Source organism: Halictus rubicundus, chromosome 10 (genome assembly GCF_050948215.1).
Source record: "Halictus rubicundus isolate RS-2024b chromosome 10, iyHalRubi1_principal, whole genome shotgun sequence".
Lineage (NCBI taxonomy): Eukaryota > Metazoa > Arthropoda > Insecta > Hymenoptera > Halictidae > Halictus > Halictus rubicundus.
The window spans coordinates 10,059,132-10,080,063 of record NC_135158.1 but is presented as its reverse complement, the minus strand read 5'-3'; the positions used below and the strand labels follow the sequence as shown (position 1 = coordinate 10,080,063).

The following is a 20,932-nucleotide window of genomic DNA, read 5'->3' as shown; positions in this document are numbered from 1 at the left end:
TATGTAACTATGTACATATAGCATCAATTCAAAACAAAAATAGCAAACAATGGAATAGGCAATTATTTATTTATATACGTATTTTCACCATCTATATATAAATACTGTATATTTTTTTCTATTGGAAATGAAGTACTATTTGAATTGAATAAAATACAATGCATAATTCACAAATAATATTTGTACTGGAATAAATGCTACTTTATTGTTTAGCAATTTTTCTCTCGTTTATTTTAATTCTGATCCTTCTAGACTCTAAACTATAATATCAGCAGAGAGAAACATGAAAGTTTTTCGAATGTGACAATGTTCCTGTAGCTTAAATTTTATGACTCAATTTTATGTCAATAGAAATTGTTTTCCATAGTTCGATATAAAAAAATTCGAAATCTATTAGTTTAGTTAATTTATAGATCATTACTGTGAATTCACAAAGTTTGAGGTTGTGAACATAAAAATAAATTACATCACTTTTATTAACAAAATCTATTAGCTGGTTGGCTGTTTTTATACAAATTAAAAATAATATTTATATTTTGCGCTAAAGTAATCAGTACATTTGCAATTTTCTGTTACACATATTGCCAACATTAAATGGCTTCGAACGACGGCCCAACCTAACTGGTTATCTGAGGTTACTTTAATATAAGTGACAAGTACTGTGCAACAATGATTTTAATAAAGTTCAGTAATTATTATACCATATATAATTGTGTATCGAACACAAAGAAATGTGGTGTTCGACGCTTCAGTTTTAAGTCAGTCAAGAATACTTTGGCAAATTATTTTCAATCTGAACCATCAAAACCACCTTATGGTCATATTTGTCAACTTGGCGACCCTGTTTTACGAATGCAAGCAACACCAGTCGATGTTAAAGTAATAGAAACGCGGGAATTTCAAACGGTAATTGCACACAATTGTAGATTCATAATGCATAAAAATTATTATGTTCAAATTTGATGTCACAGATGCTTGAACAATTAAAAGATGTAATGAGAAATTATCGAATGTCAGGATTGGCAGCGCCACAAATTGGTGTTCCTTTGCAAGTGTTTGCTATAGAAGTAAGGAAGAATGAACTTGATAAAATTGACCCAAGAATTACAGAAGCCCTGGAAATGGAGGAAGTTCCTTTAACATATTTTATTAATCCAACCATGGAGATACAAAATCCGGAAGAAATAATATTTAGTGAATCATGTGGGAGTGTAACTGGTTTCAGGGCAAATGTACCACGAGCAAAAGAAGTTGAGATCAATGCTGTAAATCCAATTGGAACTACATTTTCTTGGAAAGCTAAGGGATGGACATCAAGAATTGCTCAACACGAATTTGATCATTTACAAGTAAATTAGATTTACACTATTTTTTGGTCAATTACAGCATTAAGAATAATAATATCTTACATACAACACGAGTCTTAATATTATTAAAATATTCATAGCATTGTTTATTTGATATCTTTTTTGTTAGAAATAATTTTAACAATATTGTATGTATTTATTATAATACGTAAATTTGCATTTTTGCATGGACACCCGGCTTTTAAAAATTTGATGCGCATGCGCGTGTATTTAAAATTGTCACTTCGCAGTTATGTCGAGTGTCTTTCATTGATGTGTGTCTTAAAGTATTGTTTCTCTTCGTCGTAACAGAGAAGATAAAGATTGTAAAAGATTTTTGTTATTAACGAGACTGTGTTTTTGTGTAAAATATTTTATTCTTTCGTAGAAACTACACCTAGAACGTAATACAATGTATTTTCTTGGTTATCCAGTTGACGAAAAACAATGTTCCTAAGGGTTAACAAAAAGACAGGTAAATATATTGTTTATACATATACATATCCTTTTTAATTTCAGGGTAAACTTTATATTGATAAAATGGATCCATCGACATTTCAATGTTCTTTGTGGAAAGAGATAAACATACATAAAGGAAAAATTGCATTGAGATTTTATGCTAAATAATTATAATGGCGTTATTTAAAGGAGTTTGTACTATATTAAAAGAATTATATGCTACAAATACATTTGTTTGATTGTCTTCGAAAAAATTAGGTGTAATGTAGAAAATAGGTTATTTTTGCTTGTACATCATTGAGGTTACAAACACATTATCTTATTAGGAGATATACGTTTTACTTCGGAGGAACCAAAATGGGTAATAAAATTGATTTAAACATAATTGAATAAGTATTCTTTACTGAATTGTTATAAAATGTATTCCTGCATTCATATTGCACAGATAGAGGTTGTTACATGTATCGCTTACAAAAAACAATTCAGTAAGAGCAAATTAAATTATTTGAATTACATTATTTACTTATTGATAATTTATGATCTCCATTTTGGGAAATTTGAAAATAATTAATATTTTAACCGTACAAAAGATAAGAATTTTACTATGAAAATAGCTCTAATCTTTTCTTAATTAGAAGATTTTATAGTTTACAGCAAACATATGTGTATATATATATATATATATACATATATATATTTTTTATACATATATATAGTTTTAGATTCCAGCAGTATAATTTAGTACTGCTCAGTAATATAATTGGAACTCAGTATTTCTCTAGAGTAAGTCATCTCTTACCATTTGTAGTATGCTTATGGTGTCAAGTAGTTTTGATTCCATTGCATTATAGGATATACATAAAACACTTCATTTGTTAAAATGGCAATATAATTTTTACTTCCCTCAGTGGGGCTACAAATAAGAAAAACTTCATGAAACAATATTTCAGATTATTTATTTCGATCATTATGACAGTCATCGGTAAATTATACGTTACCGTTAATCAATTTTAGTATTTAATATGAATATTAATTTTGATAAAACTAACAAGTATAAATTAGAAACAGAAGAGATCATAATATTTTACAACAATAAAAAATAAAAAATTTGGTTCCAATATGATACCTAAAGTACTTGATACCTTACTACGTATCTTTTAAAACATTCTTGCACTTAATAAGCTTTTCAATGATTTAATATCATTAAATACTTAAAGATATTTTCTCTTATATGTATCTATTGTAGTACCTATGTTGAAATACTTCATAAAAAATACATACAAATATCACATTAAGTATTTATTTTGATATCATGTATCTCTTTGCTTTCGTATATCGTTTTTAATGCTCATAGAACATCATTCTTCTTTCGGTGTACACTCTATTTTATGAGAAAGTAAATTGTACATTATTTATATTTAAGTTTCTTTGTTTGGAGTTATTTTTTGGTAAGTACTTGCTTCAGGAAAACTAGTTCTTGTTCGAGTAAATACATTGTGCAAAATGATGTTTTATGGGCCCTCTTTAACTTATAAATTTTGAAAGTATTTACATATGAACAAAAACCAATAGTTATACATTAAATTGATTCTCATACATCTTTGTACATACTGAACAGTTTACTCATTCTTTGTCTTATGTATGACATTTTTCATTACACTAACTGCAATAATGTCTATATATGTTTCTACTTAACTAGTACATTAAAAAGCGCTTGTTTTTCCCAGAATATTCTTGCTCCGCACTATGTTATAGTAGGAAATCTGAACAAAAGTTGACATTATTTTTATGCAAATTGCAAATGATAATCACACACATAAATTTGTTTCTCATAGTTAGATTTGACTTGGCAATTCTACAGAGGGAAGTCTTTATCAACTTTTTAAGTAAATTTTCAGTTGTAAGCGATAAAAGAACCTTTGTCACTAACATTCTTTTTCATATCAGAAAAGCATAAATTTCTGTTTTTTTTTTCAATTAGCATTTAATATATAATTGGCAGTTCTAAGTATTTATTTTAATGAAAATACAAGAAAAATATAATAAAAATGTTATTCTTAAATTTGTAACAAAGAATATTACATTTAACTTTCTATTGTGCAAAACTTACGATATTTTTTAAATTTCATGAAATAATTGTATATAATTCCGTATGAACAACAGAATATTATAAAAAATGTTCGTTTCTCGAGGAACTATTTTCTTGAAGTAGCAAATATCTTTGACCATTGAAAATTAGTATTTTTTAGTATGTAGACTATCACGCTTATTAATACACACGATAGGAACACGAAGATTAATAAAATTAAGCACCTTATGTTTTACAATTAAGTAATCCGTTTAAGTCTCTATGTGTTAATGTACAATCGTAATATAACTTCTCCGTTTGTGAGTTTCCTCAATTTCTCTTCGTTTCATCGTTACACAAAAAACAATGTTTGTATTTAGATCATTGGTCCGTTACATATTGTGCATAGATTAAAATATGAATAGGGACAGTCAATTCAACGATAACAATGACAAAATAATTTCTGCGTTGTTAAGATCATAATAAACGGTACAAACTCCTATTTTATCCTTTATTAAATTACACAAATTATCGTGCTTTTTCTTCAAATCATTTTAAAATCAGAATAACAAATGTCGGAACAATCGAAATTTGAAAATAAGTTGAAGTGTCGTTAACTAATGAAACAATGTGACAATGTAGTTAACAATAAGTAACAAAAGGGGGTAAGCGATGGAAGTCAATATCACAGACTGTTCAACAGAGAGAAAGAAGAGACAAAAACTCATTTTCAGTCCTTCAGTTCGCATATTCAAAATAGTCACTGTAGTGCAGAGCTGCTCAACATGTCTATTAGCAGGCAAGGGCGCCCGTGGGCATAGCCAGAGTTAGCGGACGAGGGGAGGGGGCACGAATTGAGGGGAAAAACTTACCCTCTCTCTGCCAGTACAGTGGTGGAAGGGGAAATTAGAGTGGGCGAACAAGTCTTGCCGGCAGAGTCGCTAGATCAAGACTTGTGCCCCCACTCTAACTTCTCCTTCTACCGCGCTATCACCACGTGACGTGTTTCCCCTCAATTCGTGCTCCCTCCCCTCATCTGGCTGCAGGCACAGCTACGGGCAAGTGACTCAGCGGAGTGGGGATAGGCCTTAGCACATCCGTAGCTGGCCACGTAGCTGTGACAATGCGTGTGGCAAATACACGCAGCCTTGCCCGCAGGGGCGTGGCTTCGTGCCCGCCTTTCTGTGTACCGAGGGCAAGAAAATCGCTGCCCGTGCGGGCAGACGGTGAACAGCTCTGCTGTAGCGTGTAATCGCTATAGCGCGTTTGCTCCAAGCAAACAGAAACTGTGTGAAACTGGATTTCCAGCGCCAACTATCTGTCATCGTCACACGCCTGTTCCGAAGCTCGATTTAATGATATTTACATCAAAACGGAAACTCTGATTAATCCTTAGCACGTAATCAACATTTACATCGCATAAAGTCAACAGGTATTTGAGCGTTCATTCTGGTCAATAACGGGCGTCGAATAGTCAAGGTAGAGGAGATATGGATCATTTTCTCTTCTGATCCTCTTGTATTCGGTGAATTTCGACGAAGGCGACTGCTTAAGATATGTACTCTTATATCCAGGTGTGTACTCGTTGTTGCTGTGAATTCTCCTCCTCCTGTCAAGACACGTGCTCGCTAGTTTGCGCGTTTTTCCATTTTCTTCCTCGGTGTTGAGCCAGAAAACGATCATTTCCCCCTCTCGACGATTGCAGGTTCAACGGTATTCGCGCCGTGCCTATTGAAATTAGAAATAGGGCTTGTTTGCACCGATACAAGGATTCTTGCGTATCGATCTCTACTAATCTCTTTGTTCCGAGGTGAAACGTCAACGTGTCGGAATGTGTGGGGAACTTAATCGATCGCTCGTTAGTTGTGCAGGAAACTTTTGCTCGTTTCTATGTACTCGAAGTTCACGATGGAAAGCAGAAATTCTCAAGACTTTATTACCGGTCTGCGAATTTTACGCGCCCACGATCAAATTTAACGGGTCAGATACAAAACGAAAAAGACATTAGAAGAATTTGAGAATATCTCTATATTATTTTCGTCTCTTTAAGATGATCAACAGGGAAAATACTTTTTCGTTTAACTCTGGTTTCGCACAATTGACTTGGACAATTTTTATTTTGCATAGCATCGTTTGCAACAACATTGAATTTTCCTGTTTTTGTCAATTGTTGCGAAGTAATAATGAGGTGGAGCAATAGACGCTCGGTGATATCAATTTTCAAGTCACTTTTCTATTGTATAGCTACGTTAGCAACGATGTTTCTTCGTTAATTCGCATCAAGGCCGTTAATTAATTACTGACGAAACTATGCGAGCAAGGGATACTTCCTAAAGCAACAATTCCGGTGGGAAACTGACCCTAAGTTCTTGAGCTTGCATCGAACAGCACGGTATTACGTAGAATAATGCTGTCCAAGTTAAGTTGTAGATCTTATAAAGACTTTCCCTAATTATCCCGTAAATTGCTATACCTCGCAATCAATACATTCCTCTTGGTTGTTTTCTGGAATGCGACGCTTGTATTGAATACTTTAAACCAAGTCAAGCTGAAGAAGTCAATTTTTAAAATGAAAATAGGGAGACGAAAAGTGGGATAAATGAGTGAAATAATCAAGCAAACCATTGTCATGCTCTAGCTTTATATATCGACTCGTTTAAAAGATTATTATTAAATTGGCCTGTATATTCTAGGTTTGAAGATCGATTAAAATCAGCGCACATTAATTATTAACGCGATCGACGGAAAATAAATGAATGAAGGGTGGAAGTGCAAGGGCTCGTAAAAGAGATTGTAATGAGAGAGCCGCGCGAGAAAGATTTAAAGGCAGGAAACATTATGGAGGGAGTTAAAGGAAGTCATGAGCGAGTGGAAATTCGAAATAGTTTTTCTCCATGCTGGAAACCGTATTTTCCTTTACATTACGATATCGCGCTATTCGAACAACATAGTGAAATGGCCTGGAATCGTGGCTGCTATTTTATTCTTCTTCATTGGCTATTCGCCGAAGGCAAAAAGAAACAGTGCCAAGCGAACGAGAGCATGCGATATAATTTAATTGCGATAATAATCGTCGACATCTTTTGATCGATATGTATTTTTGATTTTGTCTTTCGGATACTTCAGAATTTTTGGTAACATGAAATGTTCTTCCTTTGAATGCAAATGATTAATAGAGAAACAGAAGCGTATGGAAGTCCTTATCTATGGACTACACTGATACAGAGTAGTATAGAAACGTCTATTTACTCTTGTTGCTACAGATATGGCGAAGTCGTAAATTAGTTCGGCGGGTGATAGGATTGACCGATATGGTAAGAGCTAAGCAGGCTCCATACCTGACTTAGGCGGAGCTTATGCGTGTAGATACATGTTACTCCATTTAATCACTAATTTGCACACTGCAGCTATGCACCGTAACGGGGCGTTAGCTGTATTCTTTAAATCAATTTCGAAACGTTTTGGATTCAGCGAAAATTTTGTGGCATCGATACATTTTTTTTTTTTTTTTGAGTACGTTGTAGCACTCTATGAAAGGATAAATCATTGATGACTCGAGTCTTTACGGCAATTACTGCACCACCTCATTTTAGTATGCTAAAAATTGCCTTGTTCTGTAAAATTTAAAGCTCCCACATGTTCTTTATAAATTCTGTATATTGTTCGATAAAAACATTACTAGGGCCTACGACGCGTATGCTACCGCGTAATAAGCAATTTCATCTTTCATTTGAACAGTAAAGAAAAATTTATTATCGATATGTGTTGATATTACATTACCTTTCCTCACCTGACTTATATATTGTGCTTGAAGCCTTGGCCTAGGTAAAAGTTCAGACATCAATAACAAGAATTTTGTCATACTTTTGTCGATATCTTTCTCTTAATGTTATTTACGAAAAGAAAAAGATGTATACGGCTGGCAATAATAAATTTTTACAAGGATTTTTCGATCTCCATATTGGGTCCTGCGAATTTGGAGCGAATGTAATGGGTCCACGGTTCCATTTATTTCATATAAATTCAATCGTTTCGATAGATTTGCAATAGCATGTACGAAAGTGCAAATAGATTTGATACAACTCTCCGATTTTATTTTTTCCGTTCGATAGATTTTCAATCGTCTCTACGAAAGTATAAATCGAATTAAAACGTACAGCTACACGGATTTTTCTTCTCTTTTGTTTTTTGTTTCTTTTTTTTTTTTTGCTTCGTTGGAGTCAGCACTTACAAACTATCGCGCGCGATCGCCATTATTCGTGACAGCGATAAACGAATTCAATTTGGTTGTTTCGATATCGTTACCGTGATCTGCGGTTTTACATCGACATCGATTCCACCGACGGCTAAGTCGTTAGAGATCTCGTTCAAATTTATGTACGAATTTCGTTCGTCCGTTTGGGCATCGTCGTGATCCAAGCGTGATTCGTTCGTGGATGTCGAAGACGATGTAGTGCAAGGACGTTCCGAGGACGTGCGGGAGGACGTACCGTTCCGTGATATCCTGGTGTTCGTCTGCGGACTTCCGGTGCAGCTATACCGGGACGTTACAGCTTCGGATCGGGATAACGCCGGTTCTAGAGGCACTCGTATCCATGGACACCAGGAAAAGAAATGCGCGAATCCTCGCCGAAATCTAGAAAAATGCAGCATGATTTTTTCTCGCTAAATTCTTATTGATTTCATTTTGACCTCCGACCCCCGTGACGAAAATTTGCCATTTCACCGTTCGTCGCCAACGCTCAAACGACTAATATTGCGAAGACATTAGAATAACTTAGGAATTTAGACAATTTTTATTTTTATTCTAATCTAGCCATACTGTGCCTGGCAGTAAATAAAGGACTCTAGTTTCTTTACATTGAAGCGAATTGAAATAGCCCACGAGTATCAACGAAAGAAGAACTCGCAATTTATTAGAAAATACAAGAAAACACAGGAACAGAGAGAAAATGGTGGTCGGGTATGTGTTGAAGTAAAAATGTGCAAAATAAAATACAGGATGGCCCGTGCAACTGTTTCATGTTATAGTTGCATTACCGATTCAGTTACAGGAAAATGTCAATGATGCAAGATAAATGGTTCAAAGAGAACTACGTTCGTGGGTCCATATTTTTCAGGAGTGCAGTTGCGTGGGTGCAATGAACGATTGCATTAGTTTTTCAATTAAAATTCGTTTTTGTTCGAAACGTAAAAAATTTAGAAGGAATTTTTATGTTGTAGCGCAAGTAAAGCCAGTATTGTCATAAATGCTGTTTTATGAGAATTATTAATAAATGACTATTACAGAATTAATTATATTAGAAAAATTAATATCGTACAATTTCTTTGCACGTAATTCGAGAGTATAACGCACAGTAAATTGTTAATGAATCACATTTCAACGAGATGAGATGCAGTGATTATCTATAATAACGAGTCAATTTATCTGGTCGGGTTCATTTTACACATTTATAGGTGTCGGGCTGGAAGTACCATGGTCACGGTTATCGCGCCGTAAAAACTTCCGTAATTTAAGTGACAAATAATAAAAAGACTGTGGCGAAGTCGCTCGTACTTATCTAGAACGGTACGCGAAACTTTTCGAAGTCTAAAAACAGTGTGGCGACGAGAGCTATCTTCATTATACCTCGGTTTTTTACACAAGCTAGATTGAAACTGTTTGGCTTACAATATTCATCATCCTGTTAATCCTCAGCATTTCAGTTCAATTCATTCTATCATTTGTTCGAGAAAGTTGTACAGCAAAGAATTCCGTCGCATTGTTTTCAAACTATTTGTTCATAATTGCTTATGGAGTGCAAACTGTGGACTTATGATATATGAACTATACGCATCGTCGGCGAGTTTTCGGAATTATTCGTTCATTAATCATCGGTCCACTCTTATTGTGTGCTTGCCATAAAAAAGAAACATGATTGATTGTTTGTTTTACAAACAATGACGTTCAGCTTTTCGGTGGAAGAGATGAATATAAATGGATAAACTTTTATACGTTCGCCAATTAATGCGGTACAGAAGTTAATTAGATGCGTCGAATCGATTTTTCAATTTATGACTTGAAAAACATGAATCGGTGGAAGGAAGAAACAGATTTATGAATATCAATATATTATCATCAACTTAATCAAATTATTAAGAGGGAAAATTTGTATTTCGTTCCAGTGCCTTGATGTAGACAATTTTTCTTTCGCATGAGGATCCGTAGTCTAATAATAACGATTATTTTTATATATTTTTTACTAGAATACGTGCTCGAATTAAGACATTTCTCATGCAAATATTTTTGTGATTTCGCTAACTATGAAAGAAAACAGAAATAATTTTCACCCACATCCGGTAGTTGTAACGTTATATTCGACCCAAGCGTTTTTAAAGATTTTCCACACCTGAGACCTCTAGGCGACACTGAATTCGCAATCGAATTGACTGTTTATGATCCCATTAGATCTTCTACCCCATTGCATCGTTACCTTCGAGTGTATCGGCCTGATAACTCGTACGAACGGGGAAGCATTACTGTAAATTGCATCATTGTTTGCGACGACGAAGATCCCATTATCGCGATAGCAAGAAACTTAAGAAAATGCAACGCTAAAATTCAGGTTCTACGCGATTACGCCCGTTTGCTTGGCAGATCGGAGTGTCTCAGCGTTCCCAATCGATATCGAGATATGTGCGATCAAGTATTAACGAAAGGTGTATACTCACGTGCTGCTTAAAATAACATTTTACCTGGAATTCATCCAGCAATAGATGATCGGATTGTACATGCTGTTAGACATCGCTAGCCAATAGATGCCCAAGTAAACTTCTTGGATGTACGGTTTGTTTGTGATCTCGGGCAAGTACAACACCACGATGAAGTACACCTGGAACGGTAGCCAGCATACTGCAAATATTACCACCACCACGATCATCATTTTTACTACCTGAAACAATCGTATTCTCGATTAACGTGGTTCGATTGCAGTGGCTCCGATTGTAGCCTATTTCCGATGGAAGAGCTCGCGCTGATGATTACATGTAGACCGATGCAAATTTTCATTTCTGCAGAGATTCGGTAAATTCGGGGCAAAGTAAAACTGTCTTTCCGAGCAGAATTTGCATTTCACTATTTTCCGACGATTTTTGAACGGCAAATGTCAAAAATCTTCAGAGGATGCAATTTATATATCTAAAATGTTATGAGACTCGTCGCGCTGTAGCGTCTCGAGACTACATTTTGTAAAATGCATTGTCAGAAAATTCTCGACGATTCTCCAGGTTATATTGTAGTAGTGGAACCAGATGTTGCTCCGGCGTAAGTGCAGAAATACTCGGAATGTTACAGGAGTGGTGAACTTCTAATTTCGCCGTGGAAGGATTTAATGTACTCGCTTTTCCAGGGGACATGCTCAAACGGGGAGCTTAAGTTTCTTATCGTACGGTCTAGCAGGAATGTGACGTCCAGCTATCGTGCTCTGCGCAGGATCTCATTGTTCCGACGTTCAAAAACTGCACAGAATGGCCCTCGCATTGATGACTGCCAGTGCCAAAGTGTTCCATTTCTTTCACAATACCTTTTGTCGTTGCTCGCGCGCGCTTTATAGCGCGAGACGTTACAGTTTACTAAATACATCCAAGGTGATACGTGACTTTTCGGAACGACGACGATTGTTGAGAAAATTTTCGGAACGGCCCTCGTGCAACGGTTACAATTTGTATTCGCGTAATACGACGATAGTACGCCACTTAATAACAAAATGTTCAGGTAAAGAGCGATGAGGTGTTTCATTTTTAATCGGATACAGTTCGGCGCCCTTGAAATGCCGAAATTCATGAATAAAATCATTGAATCTCGGCGCGAAAGAACTACGCTCCTTTGTTTGAAAGTAAAATGAGCTCAAACGGCGTTGAATTTAGGTGCCATTAAACGGTATAACAAGAATCCCATGGTATTATGTTTGATAACGTGGATGTTCTCTAGTTTTTATTTTTTTTTTTTCACCTCTCCTCCCTGATGTTTTATGCACCGCTCGCAAATTGGATTTTTACCATTTTTTTCACCCCCGGATAACCAGTTCTCATTTTTCGTGACACGTTTTGCATTTACATGTTTACATTGAATTTTATTGTGTTTGATAACGCAGGCATTCTCTGGTTGTTATTTTCTTCCTTATGTTCCATAGCTTCTCGTAATTTGTATTTTTACCATTCTTTTTAGACAACTAGTTCTCATTTTTCGCAAATACTTTTCTTTTATTTTATAAATCCTTGCGCGGAGGAAATAGTCCTCGGATGTGTTACGAAGTAATAAAATAACATATTGTGGATAGATGTAAAGGAGGTTAAACAATTTATTCAGGTTTCCGGTAAATATTCGATTTTGCTCGTGCATCTCATGTAAAAAACGTTCCTATGAAAAAAAAGCTTTTCTGCACTTTTCGGGGAGTCCAATGAAATGAAAAATGTGACTACAGTGCAATTTCCACTTTCACGTGCCCGTCACCCTTTTATCACACATTTCGCTTTTACCGATGGATCGAACAAAGCAAAAAATGCATTATAGAGTAAGAAGGAAAATATTTACGCGTCTCTTCATTCAATTGTTTTTTGTGTGCTTAACTTCAGCGCCACTTCATTTCCTCCTATCGGGAAATACTTTTCAGAATTTTACTGTTGAACTTTAAAACATCTGAAAACATCTGCCGCTCCGTTTTGTCTCCCAAAGGCGAAGAAACTGTAAAATTAATTAAACTATTCGATTTGCCGAAGTTTCCTGTGTCAAGGTGAAGAGGCGACTCGATCAAAGGATAAGTAGGCCATAAAAAACTCGTAATTGTCAACGATACTGTCTCGCCTTGTCGTTACGCGCGCGTAATAGACCATATAATCATTTACGTTCGTGACACTCTCGAATCGAAATTCCTGGTTTTATCGTCGAGAAAATCTCTGCCGCCACGTATCGCATTTGTTCGAGTAACTAGACAGGGATACTCGTTCTTTACGAGGTTGTCGATACCCTTGAGTTATTACAGCAGCGACAGTGTCAGTTTGTTACTTTTCACTCGTGGGAATGCTGGTTTGAAATTGCAAAACTGTTCGATGGTTTTGTTGTTGAATCCCTTTCGATAGCACCCAGTGTGTCACTGCACCGACCGGTTCGCACGATTTTCAAGTGTCTGTAACACATCTACCAGAATGCAGAGTTTCGATGCGCCTGTAATATATGAATCGTCGAGGTCTCCTCCGGGCGTAAACTGTACGGCATTTCGGAGAAATTATTTCTGCACGACTTTGGCACATCCTCGCTTAAAAACCTGTTGAGAGAATTTACGCCCAGTGTACCTTTCGCGCGAGTTCCCCGACACAAAAGTTCTTCAAAGTGGAAAGTTCGCGAAAGAGTCTTCGGCGGAATTTTAAAGTGTGCAGCAGACAAACACACACACACACACACGAATGATTTGTTGCAGCACTTTCCGCATCAATATGCAATTGCAAAATGCTCTTTAACACAGTTTCCTCGCTCGCTCGCTCGCGAGCACACCTCTCGTCCAACTGTGACGTCGATTTTGACGAAAGTTTGCAGAGCTCGAGGGGGAACACTCGACACGTACTTTTCGTGGCAGCTCGTATCCATGTTAAGGGGATGACATTACCCTTTGACCACTAATATACAGGGTGGTTGGTGGTACAAGCGGAAAGGGGGTGATTCTACGCGAAAAAAGAAGTCGAAAATATAGAATAAAATTTTTTCATCCGAAGCTTCGTTCTCGAGAACATTGAGTTTGAAAATGCAGCCAATGCGCGTGTTATTCGATAGGAATTGTCTGCTGCGTCTGATCATGAGCCACCAATTCTACTTCCTGCGCATACTAAAGCACGCGAACCCGACGGATCTTTAAATTCGATTTTCTCGAAAACAAAATCTCAAACGAAAAATTTTTATTCTATATTTTCGACTTCTTTTTCGCGTAGAATCACCCCCTTTCCGCTTGTACCACCAGTTACCAACCACCCTGTATACAAAGAAATTTAAATAGAAGCTCAAAAGAAGAAATAGAAGATGCAAAATTGCACCGCTGTTTTATCCATTTCAGAAAGATTTTCTTTTCTCTTCTCGGTTGTCCACGCAGGGCACCCCGTGTAAAATATTTTCTTTGGCAAAAAAAATATCCAGCTTCTCTCTGCAGCATCTTCACTCCTGTACACCGTACTTGAAGAACTTTCTTATTTTTGCTCGGTTACATTCGCCGGAGAGATTTTTAAAAATTTCGAAACATGGATCGAAGCACCTCCGTTTCCAGTGGAAATCACCGGTAATTTATCCAATTCTGTAATCGTGTTGCAGGAATATCATGTTATGCGAGCGGTGGGGGCAGACCGTATTGAATTCCCTCAATTTTGGATAGTGCGTGCCCGCTAAAAGGTGAGCATCGCCAGCGTGTAATGAGGTCGGGAAGGGGATAATGTTGGTGGGCGAGGATTGGCGGATAACAGCTCGAGCACTTTGATGAAGAGGCGAAATCTGTGCACTAATTTTCGCTGGGCGTGCCAACGGGCGAGCATGCGGTGTTGCGCAAAATGATTAGACACGTTACATATTTACACTGCCGTTCAGAAGCATGTGGCTACTTTCCATTAACTCATTTTCACTATGCTATAACTGTTTTGTTAGTCATCGTAAAATTCAATATTTGTGAGATTTACTGTGGTTTACACTACCCAATGACCGAGGCCCCCCAGTGGAGGAAGTATGCGAACCGACTAAGATCGTGTAGCTCCGTTCGGCTTAGATCGAGACTTTACCGTAATAGCGCGCGCATTTGCTGCATTTTCAAACTCGATTTTCTCGAAAACGAGGTGTCAAACGAAAAACTTGTATTCCCTTTTTTCGACTCGCTTTTGCATGCAGAATCAACCCACGCCCGGATGTACCACTCGTCCGGCCACACGCTGTACAAATATGTATAGTGTTTTATTATTCTGTCCAGCACAGTGTACATGGGCAAATGTGTTCTATTTCTTTTCGGGAAACATAATGGACGTCGTGTTATTAAGGTCGGGGAATAGTGAAATTCTTTGTATTTCCCCCGAAAGACGCCATAGAGGGATCAACCTCTCGTGATTTTCTGCTTGAGCCGCGAATAATAGGTCCCTTTTATCTTGAATTTTAATCACTGGGAGTTTCCATTTTCCACCAATTTCGTCCATGCTAGAAAGTTTCGCCTTTCACGAGCCAATGCAACATTATTAATGTAAAGAATCGATAAATCACTAATGACGTTAAATATTGGAGACCGGTGGATGGGCGAGGAATTTCATGATTATCACTTTTAATTTCTTGAGAAAATGGATATCAGTCCCTCCGGTTTATAAAATGGCCACTATAGAGGAGGAGTTTCAAGTTTCTCGTTAACATCGCTTTGTTGTAAAGCGAATTCAAATCATGTCCGGAGTGATATATTACACGAGGAAAATTTATGGTACTCTTATCATCGTTCACTGTTAACGTAATGAGCTCTCTCCGTCTGTTACAGCCTCTATTCAAAGCGTTTTTCTGGAACGGTAATACTCGGTTTTGTGATGCAATGAGCACCGAAGTTATTAAAGTGTCATTAGGACTTGTTTAACGTAAATACCAGGAGGACGTTAAGCTAGTCTGCATGATTCGAGGGAGTTTAGATTAACAGAGAACATCGTAATCACATACGTGCTAAAGTGGACGAGCAGATTCCGTATGCGGAAGAAAACATAGGCTCTCTTTGCCGTTTAATCGTAATCCAATAAAACTACCTCGGCATAGGGGAGACTTATGAATTTCGTCGTACCCGTGCGCAGAATGCTCCCCTAACCTTTTTCCTGCTTTCACCGTTTTCATTCAATTAAATGACCGGTCTGACCTGGCATACTTTTTCCCCTTCGTACCTAAAAAGTACTTACTTATTGAGGAAAAGGCACTTCGGTGTGATCTATTACCTTTTATCCCCAAGACTATAATCAACAATATTGAGTCACAGTACTTAAAGTTAAACTATCACTTATTTTCCTAATCAGGAGTATTGTACTTTTATCTTCGAATTGGATCTTTACAACAAGTGGCCTCATTAAGGCTTGAAAAGTTTGTTTTAAAAAATTTTGAAGTTTTTTTTTTGGTAACGAAATGTTCCACGACTCGTTATCTCTGAAGATAACAGGTTTCGACGATTACAGTGTGTGGATTACTCCGAGATTGCGAACTTTTAACAGCACTGCTCTACTTTTTGCAGAAAGTGTTTAATGGAACAAGTTCGGATAATTACTGCAGAAGTTATTTACATTAAGCACAGACTTACTCTCGCATGCACATGAAACAAGTCAAACAGAATGCGGTGCATAATTGTGAATTTCTTTTTTAAATATAAAATCATATCTCCACTGAAATATGAAAGCGGATCCTCTTTTTCGTACTGTGGTTCTAATAATTTGATTATCCGCTGTGTATGGCACAGTTCTGTAAACTATGTTTCTCGGAGGGACAGGAATGTTCAAGTTAATAGCAGGCTGATCCTAGACACGTGATTTTAACAGATTCGACGGATTCAAGTGCGATTCCTGAGATGAACAGCCTGCCGGTGGATCGTCTAATTATAACTTAGAACAGGGCTTAATTATAATAGGTGCGTGCCGATGCAGCACAATACTGTTCCTGCGGTTTGACCCTCTACTTTGATCTTCGCCATTGCGACTCGCAGTCGCGAAATTAATCGTCCGGTCGTGTCTTCCTTTTGTTGCGTCCTCGAGTGCTGCCGCGCTCGAAATATGCAGCTTTCGATTCCTCTCTTCATAAATCGATATTTCCACCGTTTTAAAGGACTCCTTGAAACAAGAGTCAGAGACCTGTCAACCACAGCCGAGTGACTATCAACCAGCGAACATATCACACTGCAACAAAATGCACCGAAGTGTGCAGAATATATATCACCCGATAATAACAGGTTCTTCCATTTTTGTTTTATCCTTATAAATTTATTTATAACCGCTTGACGTGTTTTTCGATGAAAAACTAACGATGTGAAACTAATGTGTTTCGACTCGGACAGTTATTAATCGCCATAGTGATTTTAACGTTTGAAGACGTCTTGCCAGGGTGTAATTAATTTTTTCCCCTGAGTTAGTTGTAATTTATTATAGTGGTAGGGGACAAAACAATTTATATATGTTCTTAAAAATCTTATCTTTTCTGCAATCTAGTAACAGTATGATATAAATCAGAAATTTTATAATAGTAAATTAGGTAATGAACATGTTCTAACGTTCCTCAAAATTAATTTTCCAGAAACCGGCCTTTGCACGGCGGACCCTCGTGCTGGCTTTTGGACACTGAATCATCATAAATAAAAAGGAGAAGAGAAAGGAGCAAGAGCGATTGGTGGTATATCTGCATACAACAGTGCATCTATACTAGGAATATAGTAGATAGCGACATTACAGAGACAGAGACCAGTCACCGAGAGAGAAACCGATTCTCCGCTTGAATCACACGACGCACAAAGCAGATGCACAAAGCAGATGCACAAGACACGTGCTCAGTGGTCGCTAGACGTTTCCCAGGAACTGGCAAAATATTCATCGCAGAGATTACAAGCATGAAGCGTTATTGGTTTCACGTTGTCGATGATGAAGACAGTCTTTAGCATTGTCGGGAAATCAGAGGATCATAAAATTCTATATTGTGCAACAACTGCAAATTCGTTACCAAAATATCTACTAAATTTGCTCTGCAGCGTCTGACTTGACAAGATATGCTGCAAGTTTGACACCTTGAAGAACAGGAGAACGGAACGAAGATGGAGAAGCCTATCATGAAACCGATCGACGAAGAAATAATCGCGCAACTGTACGCTTGGTTTTTGGAGCAGATGATTCATGGCAAGCCGGTCACGGAGGCGTCGTTCGCGGAGAAATCGTTAGAAATCTCTAAGGCACTCGGGTCACCAACGGTCACTGTGACCAACGACTGGCTGTGCGCCTTCAGAAAGCGTTACAGCATCAACTACGAAAACGACGACGATACGGAAAATGTCAGTCCTTACACTGCTGTGTACGTGAAAGAGGAATGCGTGAACGACGACACGTCGACGACTGATTCCGCGCCGGAAGAGGATGACCTGGAGTCACCCGAAAACTCGGGTACGGGTACACCTGTAAACCCACCGGAGAGTGCGGTCGCGATAAAACCGGAAATCGACGTACCGGCAACAACAAACCCTTTGGCGGGCGTGCCCGTAGTTCTGAACAGCCCATCATGCGCACCGGCATCGATGAACGCGATGACACGTCCGCCGGCACCAATGACCGCGATGGCACAAACACCGGCATCGATAAACACGATGACACGTCCACCGGCACCAATGAACGCGATGATACGTCCACCGGCATCGGTGAACGCGATGACACGTGCACCGGCACCAATGAATGCGATGATGGGTGCACCGGCATCAATAAACGCCATGACACGTGCACCGGTGCCAATGAGCACGATGATGCGTCCACCGGCATCAATGAACGCAATGACACGTCCTCCGGCACCAATGAACACGATGATGGGTGCACCGGCAACAATGAACGCGATGACACGTACACCGGCAGCAATGAACACGATGATGGGTGCACCGGCAACGATGAACGCGATGACACGTACACCGGCACCAATGAGCACGATGATGGGTGCACCGGCAACGATGAACGCGATGACACGTCCACCGGCACCAATGAGCACGATGATGGGTGCACCGGCATCAATGAATGCGATGACACGTACACCGGCACCAATGAACGCGATGGCGGGCGCGTCCTCAGTGATTAATGCACCGTATATGGACATGTACGTGAACCCGTCGGTGTACATGAATCCGCAAACGTATATGAACACATTCATGAATGCACCGAACTACGCGAACACGTCTACATTTGCTGGTCCGGTTACATTTACAGAAGCACTCGCTGCTAGTGCAAACCCAGGTCTGAATGCCGGTGCGAGTGCAACGAATGCAAGCGTGTCTGGATATGCGGGACCACCGGCCGTGAATGCAGCGATGAAAGTGGCCGCGCCGTCTTATATGGACACAACGGATATAAATCCTACAATGAATATAAGTGGCCCGCCATATGTAAACACGCCGCCTTATATGAATGCAGGGCCGACTGCAAATGCGGCGGCAAGTGTCGGTGCGGCGACACCTGCAAAAACGACCGCGGGAACACAGTTGCAAGGGGGGCAGAACATGGAAACGGAGACCGAGGAGCAGCTGTTTTTAAAGAGCTTCGCGAAAAAGCTGGAAACGGAGAAGATATCGCACAAGAATATTTACTACGCGAAGGACACCGGCCTCGCATGGAAAGCGTTCCCGAAAAAGCTTCTGGAGCGCTGCATGAAAGGCGAGAACAGGGTGTCGTTGTTCGAGAAGGAGCGAATAACCGTGCTGCTGTGTGTTAACGCAGCGGGCACCAATAAGCTGGCGCCACTGTTCATCCACAAGCTCGAGAAACCGAAAGCGTTGAAGCACTGCAAAGACGAGCTGTCCGTGATCTTCATGAGCCAGTCGCAGGCTCAACTGGACCACGACGTGTTCGTAGAGTGGTACAAGAAACGCTTCAAGCCGTCCGTGAAAATATTTCAATTTCCCGAAAAGGAGGGGAAGGTGTTGCTGCTTTTGGACAACCATCAGAAGGATAGTCTGCAATTGGCCGGGGAGCTCGAAAAGAACGATAACTTCGAGATTGTGCTTCTGCCCCCGGGCGTCGCCTCCCTTGCGCAACCGATAGAACAGAAGGTGGTGGAGAACACGAAGAAGTTCTATCGCTTTAAAATGCTGCGCCGGGTGCTGAATTTTCCCGGCGGTGCGCGCAAGTTCTATTACGATTTTGATCTGAAGGATTGCATCGACCTGTTTTCGGCGGCGTGGGCAGAGGTGACAACGTCGACCATTCAGAATGCATGGAGCGGCATCGTGAAGCGGTCACCCGGAACGTGTCTGATCAAGGAGGAGGTGGAGGACGACCCTTTAGAGCCTAGTTTACGAGACATTATTGGCCTGATTACCGGCGAAGAAGAGCCCGAAGAGACAGTAAACGAATTTTTATTACGATGCGAGGACACGGAGCGACATTTCTTAACGGACCACATGGAAGACGACGAAGAGGAGGAGGAGGAGGAGGAGGACGAGGACGAAGACGAAGACATAGAGGAAAGCGGGCATGACGCCGAGGTGCTCAGCAACGAAAACGTTAAGAAGGCTTTCGAGACATTGCTAACATGGGCGAAACAACATCCGCAGTACATACAGTTGCAAGTGGAATATTTGAAAAGTTACTTTGAGAATACTATTAAAGACAAACGAGTGGAGAGAAAGCATTAGAGTTGGGCGGATGTATGAGAGGACAAAGACTTTATGTATGTTGCGTGTTTGTATAAGTAAATAAGGTTCCTAATAGCGAGTTCATAGAACGATACACAGTTTGTTGTAGTTTCATAAATCGTTTCATAAATTAACCAGTATTTGGAACAGGATATTAACGGTTTGTTTATTGTTGAGAGTAATTGATAATGCCGCGTACCGTCTCATATTTAGAAGCCAACTGTTCTGCGCAAACAGAATGGAGGTCGGTATACCGATCAATTTCCAGAACCGATAGGGATTGCAGTGTTCATGTTTCAAAGTTTAATGGGTGGCACCTTTCAAAGCAGACCCGTAATGCCTATATAGGCGGATGCAGATTAGCAGATAATCGAAAGTCAATTTCCTTCGTCATCCAAGTGTCAGTTCATTGCTCGCGTTCGTTGCTTCCCCAGCGTTTTCCAACCGCATCGATGCACGTGCGAGAAAATTTATAAAATTACGGCATTCACTAATTACTACACGATACCTGTGTTTTATTTTTTTTAGTTACTCAGTCTATAAGAACTAAACGCTTCAAGTATTGCGCAGATATTATAAATATATTCGTGACAGTCGTCTCGACGTTTATGTTAGATCATTTTGATTGATAATTAAAGCCTTCATCCAACGTTTGTAAAATTTTATTAACAAGAAAA

General features: G+C 38.9%; 3 protein-coding genes across 4 annotated transcripts in view; 2 read left to right on the top strand and 1 right to left on the bottom strand.

The window, feature by feature from the left end:
* The first annotated feature begins 372 nt into the window (after window positions 1-372).
* Window positions 373-2,031, top strand: LOC143358089 (peptide deformylase, mitochondrial). Its single transcript, XM_076794980.1, has 3 exons — window positions 373-906; window positions 972-1,349; window positions 1,866-2,031. The coding sequence occupies exons 1-3, from the start codon at window positions 670-672 to the stop codon at window positions 1,971-1,973; spliced, it is 723 nt and encodes a 240-aa protein (XP_076651095.1). The 5' UTR covers window positions 373-669; the 3' UTR covers window positions 1,974-2,031.
* On the top strand, window positions 1,356-20,907 carry LOC143358083 (uncharacterized). The gene is made up of 2 exons (XM_076794967.1): window positions 1,356-1,821; window positions 17,174-20,907. Exon 2 carries the CDS (start codon window positions 17,685-17,687, stop codon window positions 20,253-20,255), a length of 2,571 nt encoding a protein of 856 aa, XP_076651082.1. The 5' UTR covers window positions 1,356-1,821; window positions 17,174-17,684; the 3' UTR covers window positions 20,256-20,907.
* Window positions 4,874-20,932, bottom strand: part of LOC143358086 (tachykinin-like peptides receptor 99D) — a 43,376-nt gene continuing 27,317 nt past the window's right edge. Inside the window, exons 4-6 of one of the 2 annotated variants that reach the window (XM_076794976.1) lie at window positions 10,609-10,805; window positions 8,364-8,509; window positions 4,874-5,601 (exon numbers count right to left, since the gene is read on the bottom strand). In XM_076794976.1, the coding sequence (XP_076651091.1) occupies window positions 5,486-5,601; window positions 8,364-8,509; window positions 10,609-10,805 (459 nt within the window). In that variant the 3' untranslated portion in view covers window positions 4,874-5,485. Of the gene's footprint in view, window positions 5,602-7,347; window positions 8,510-10,608; window positions 10,806-20,932 lie in introns of those variants that run through there. The other variant, XM_076794975.1, reaches the window with a different exon arrangement.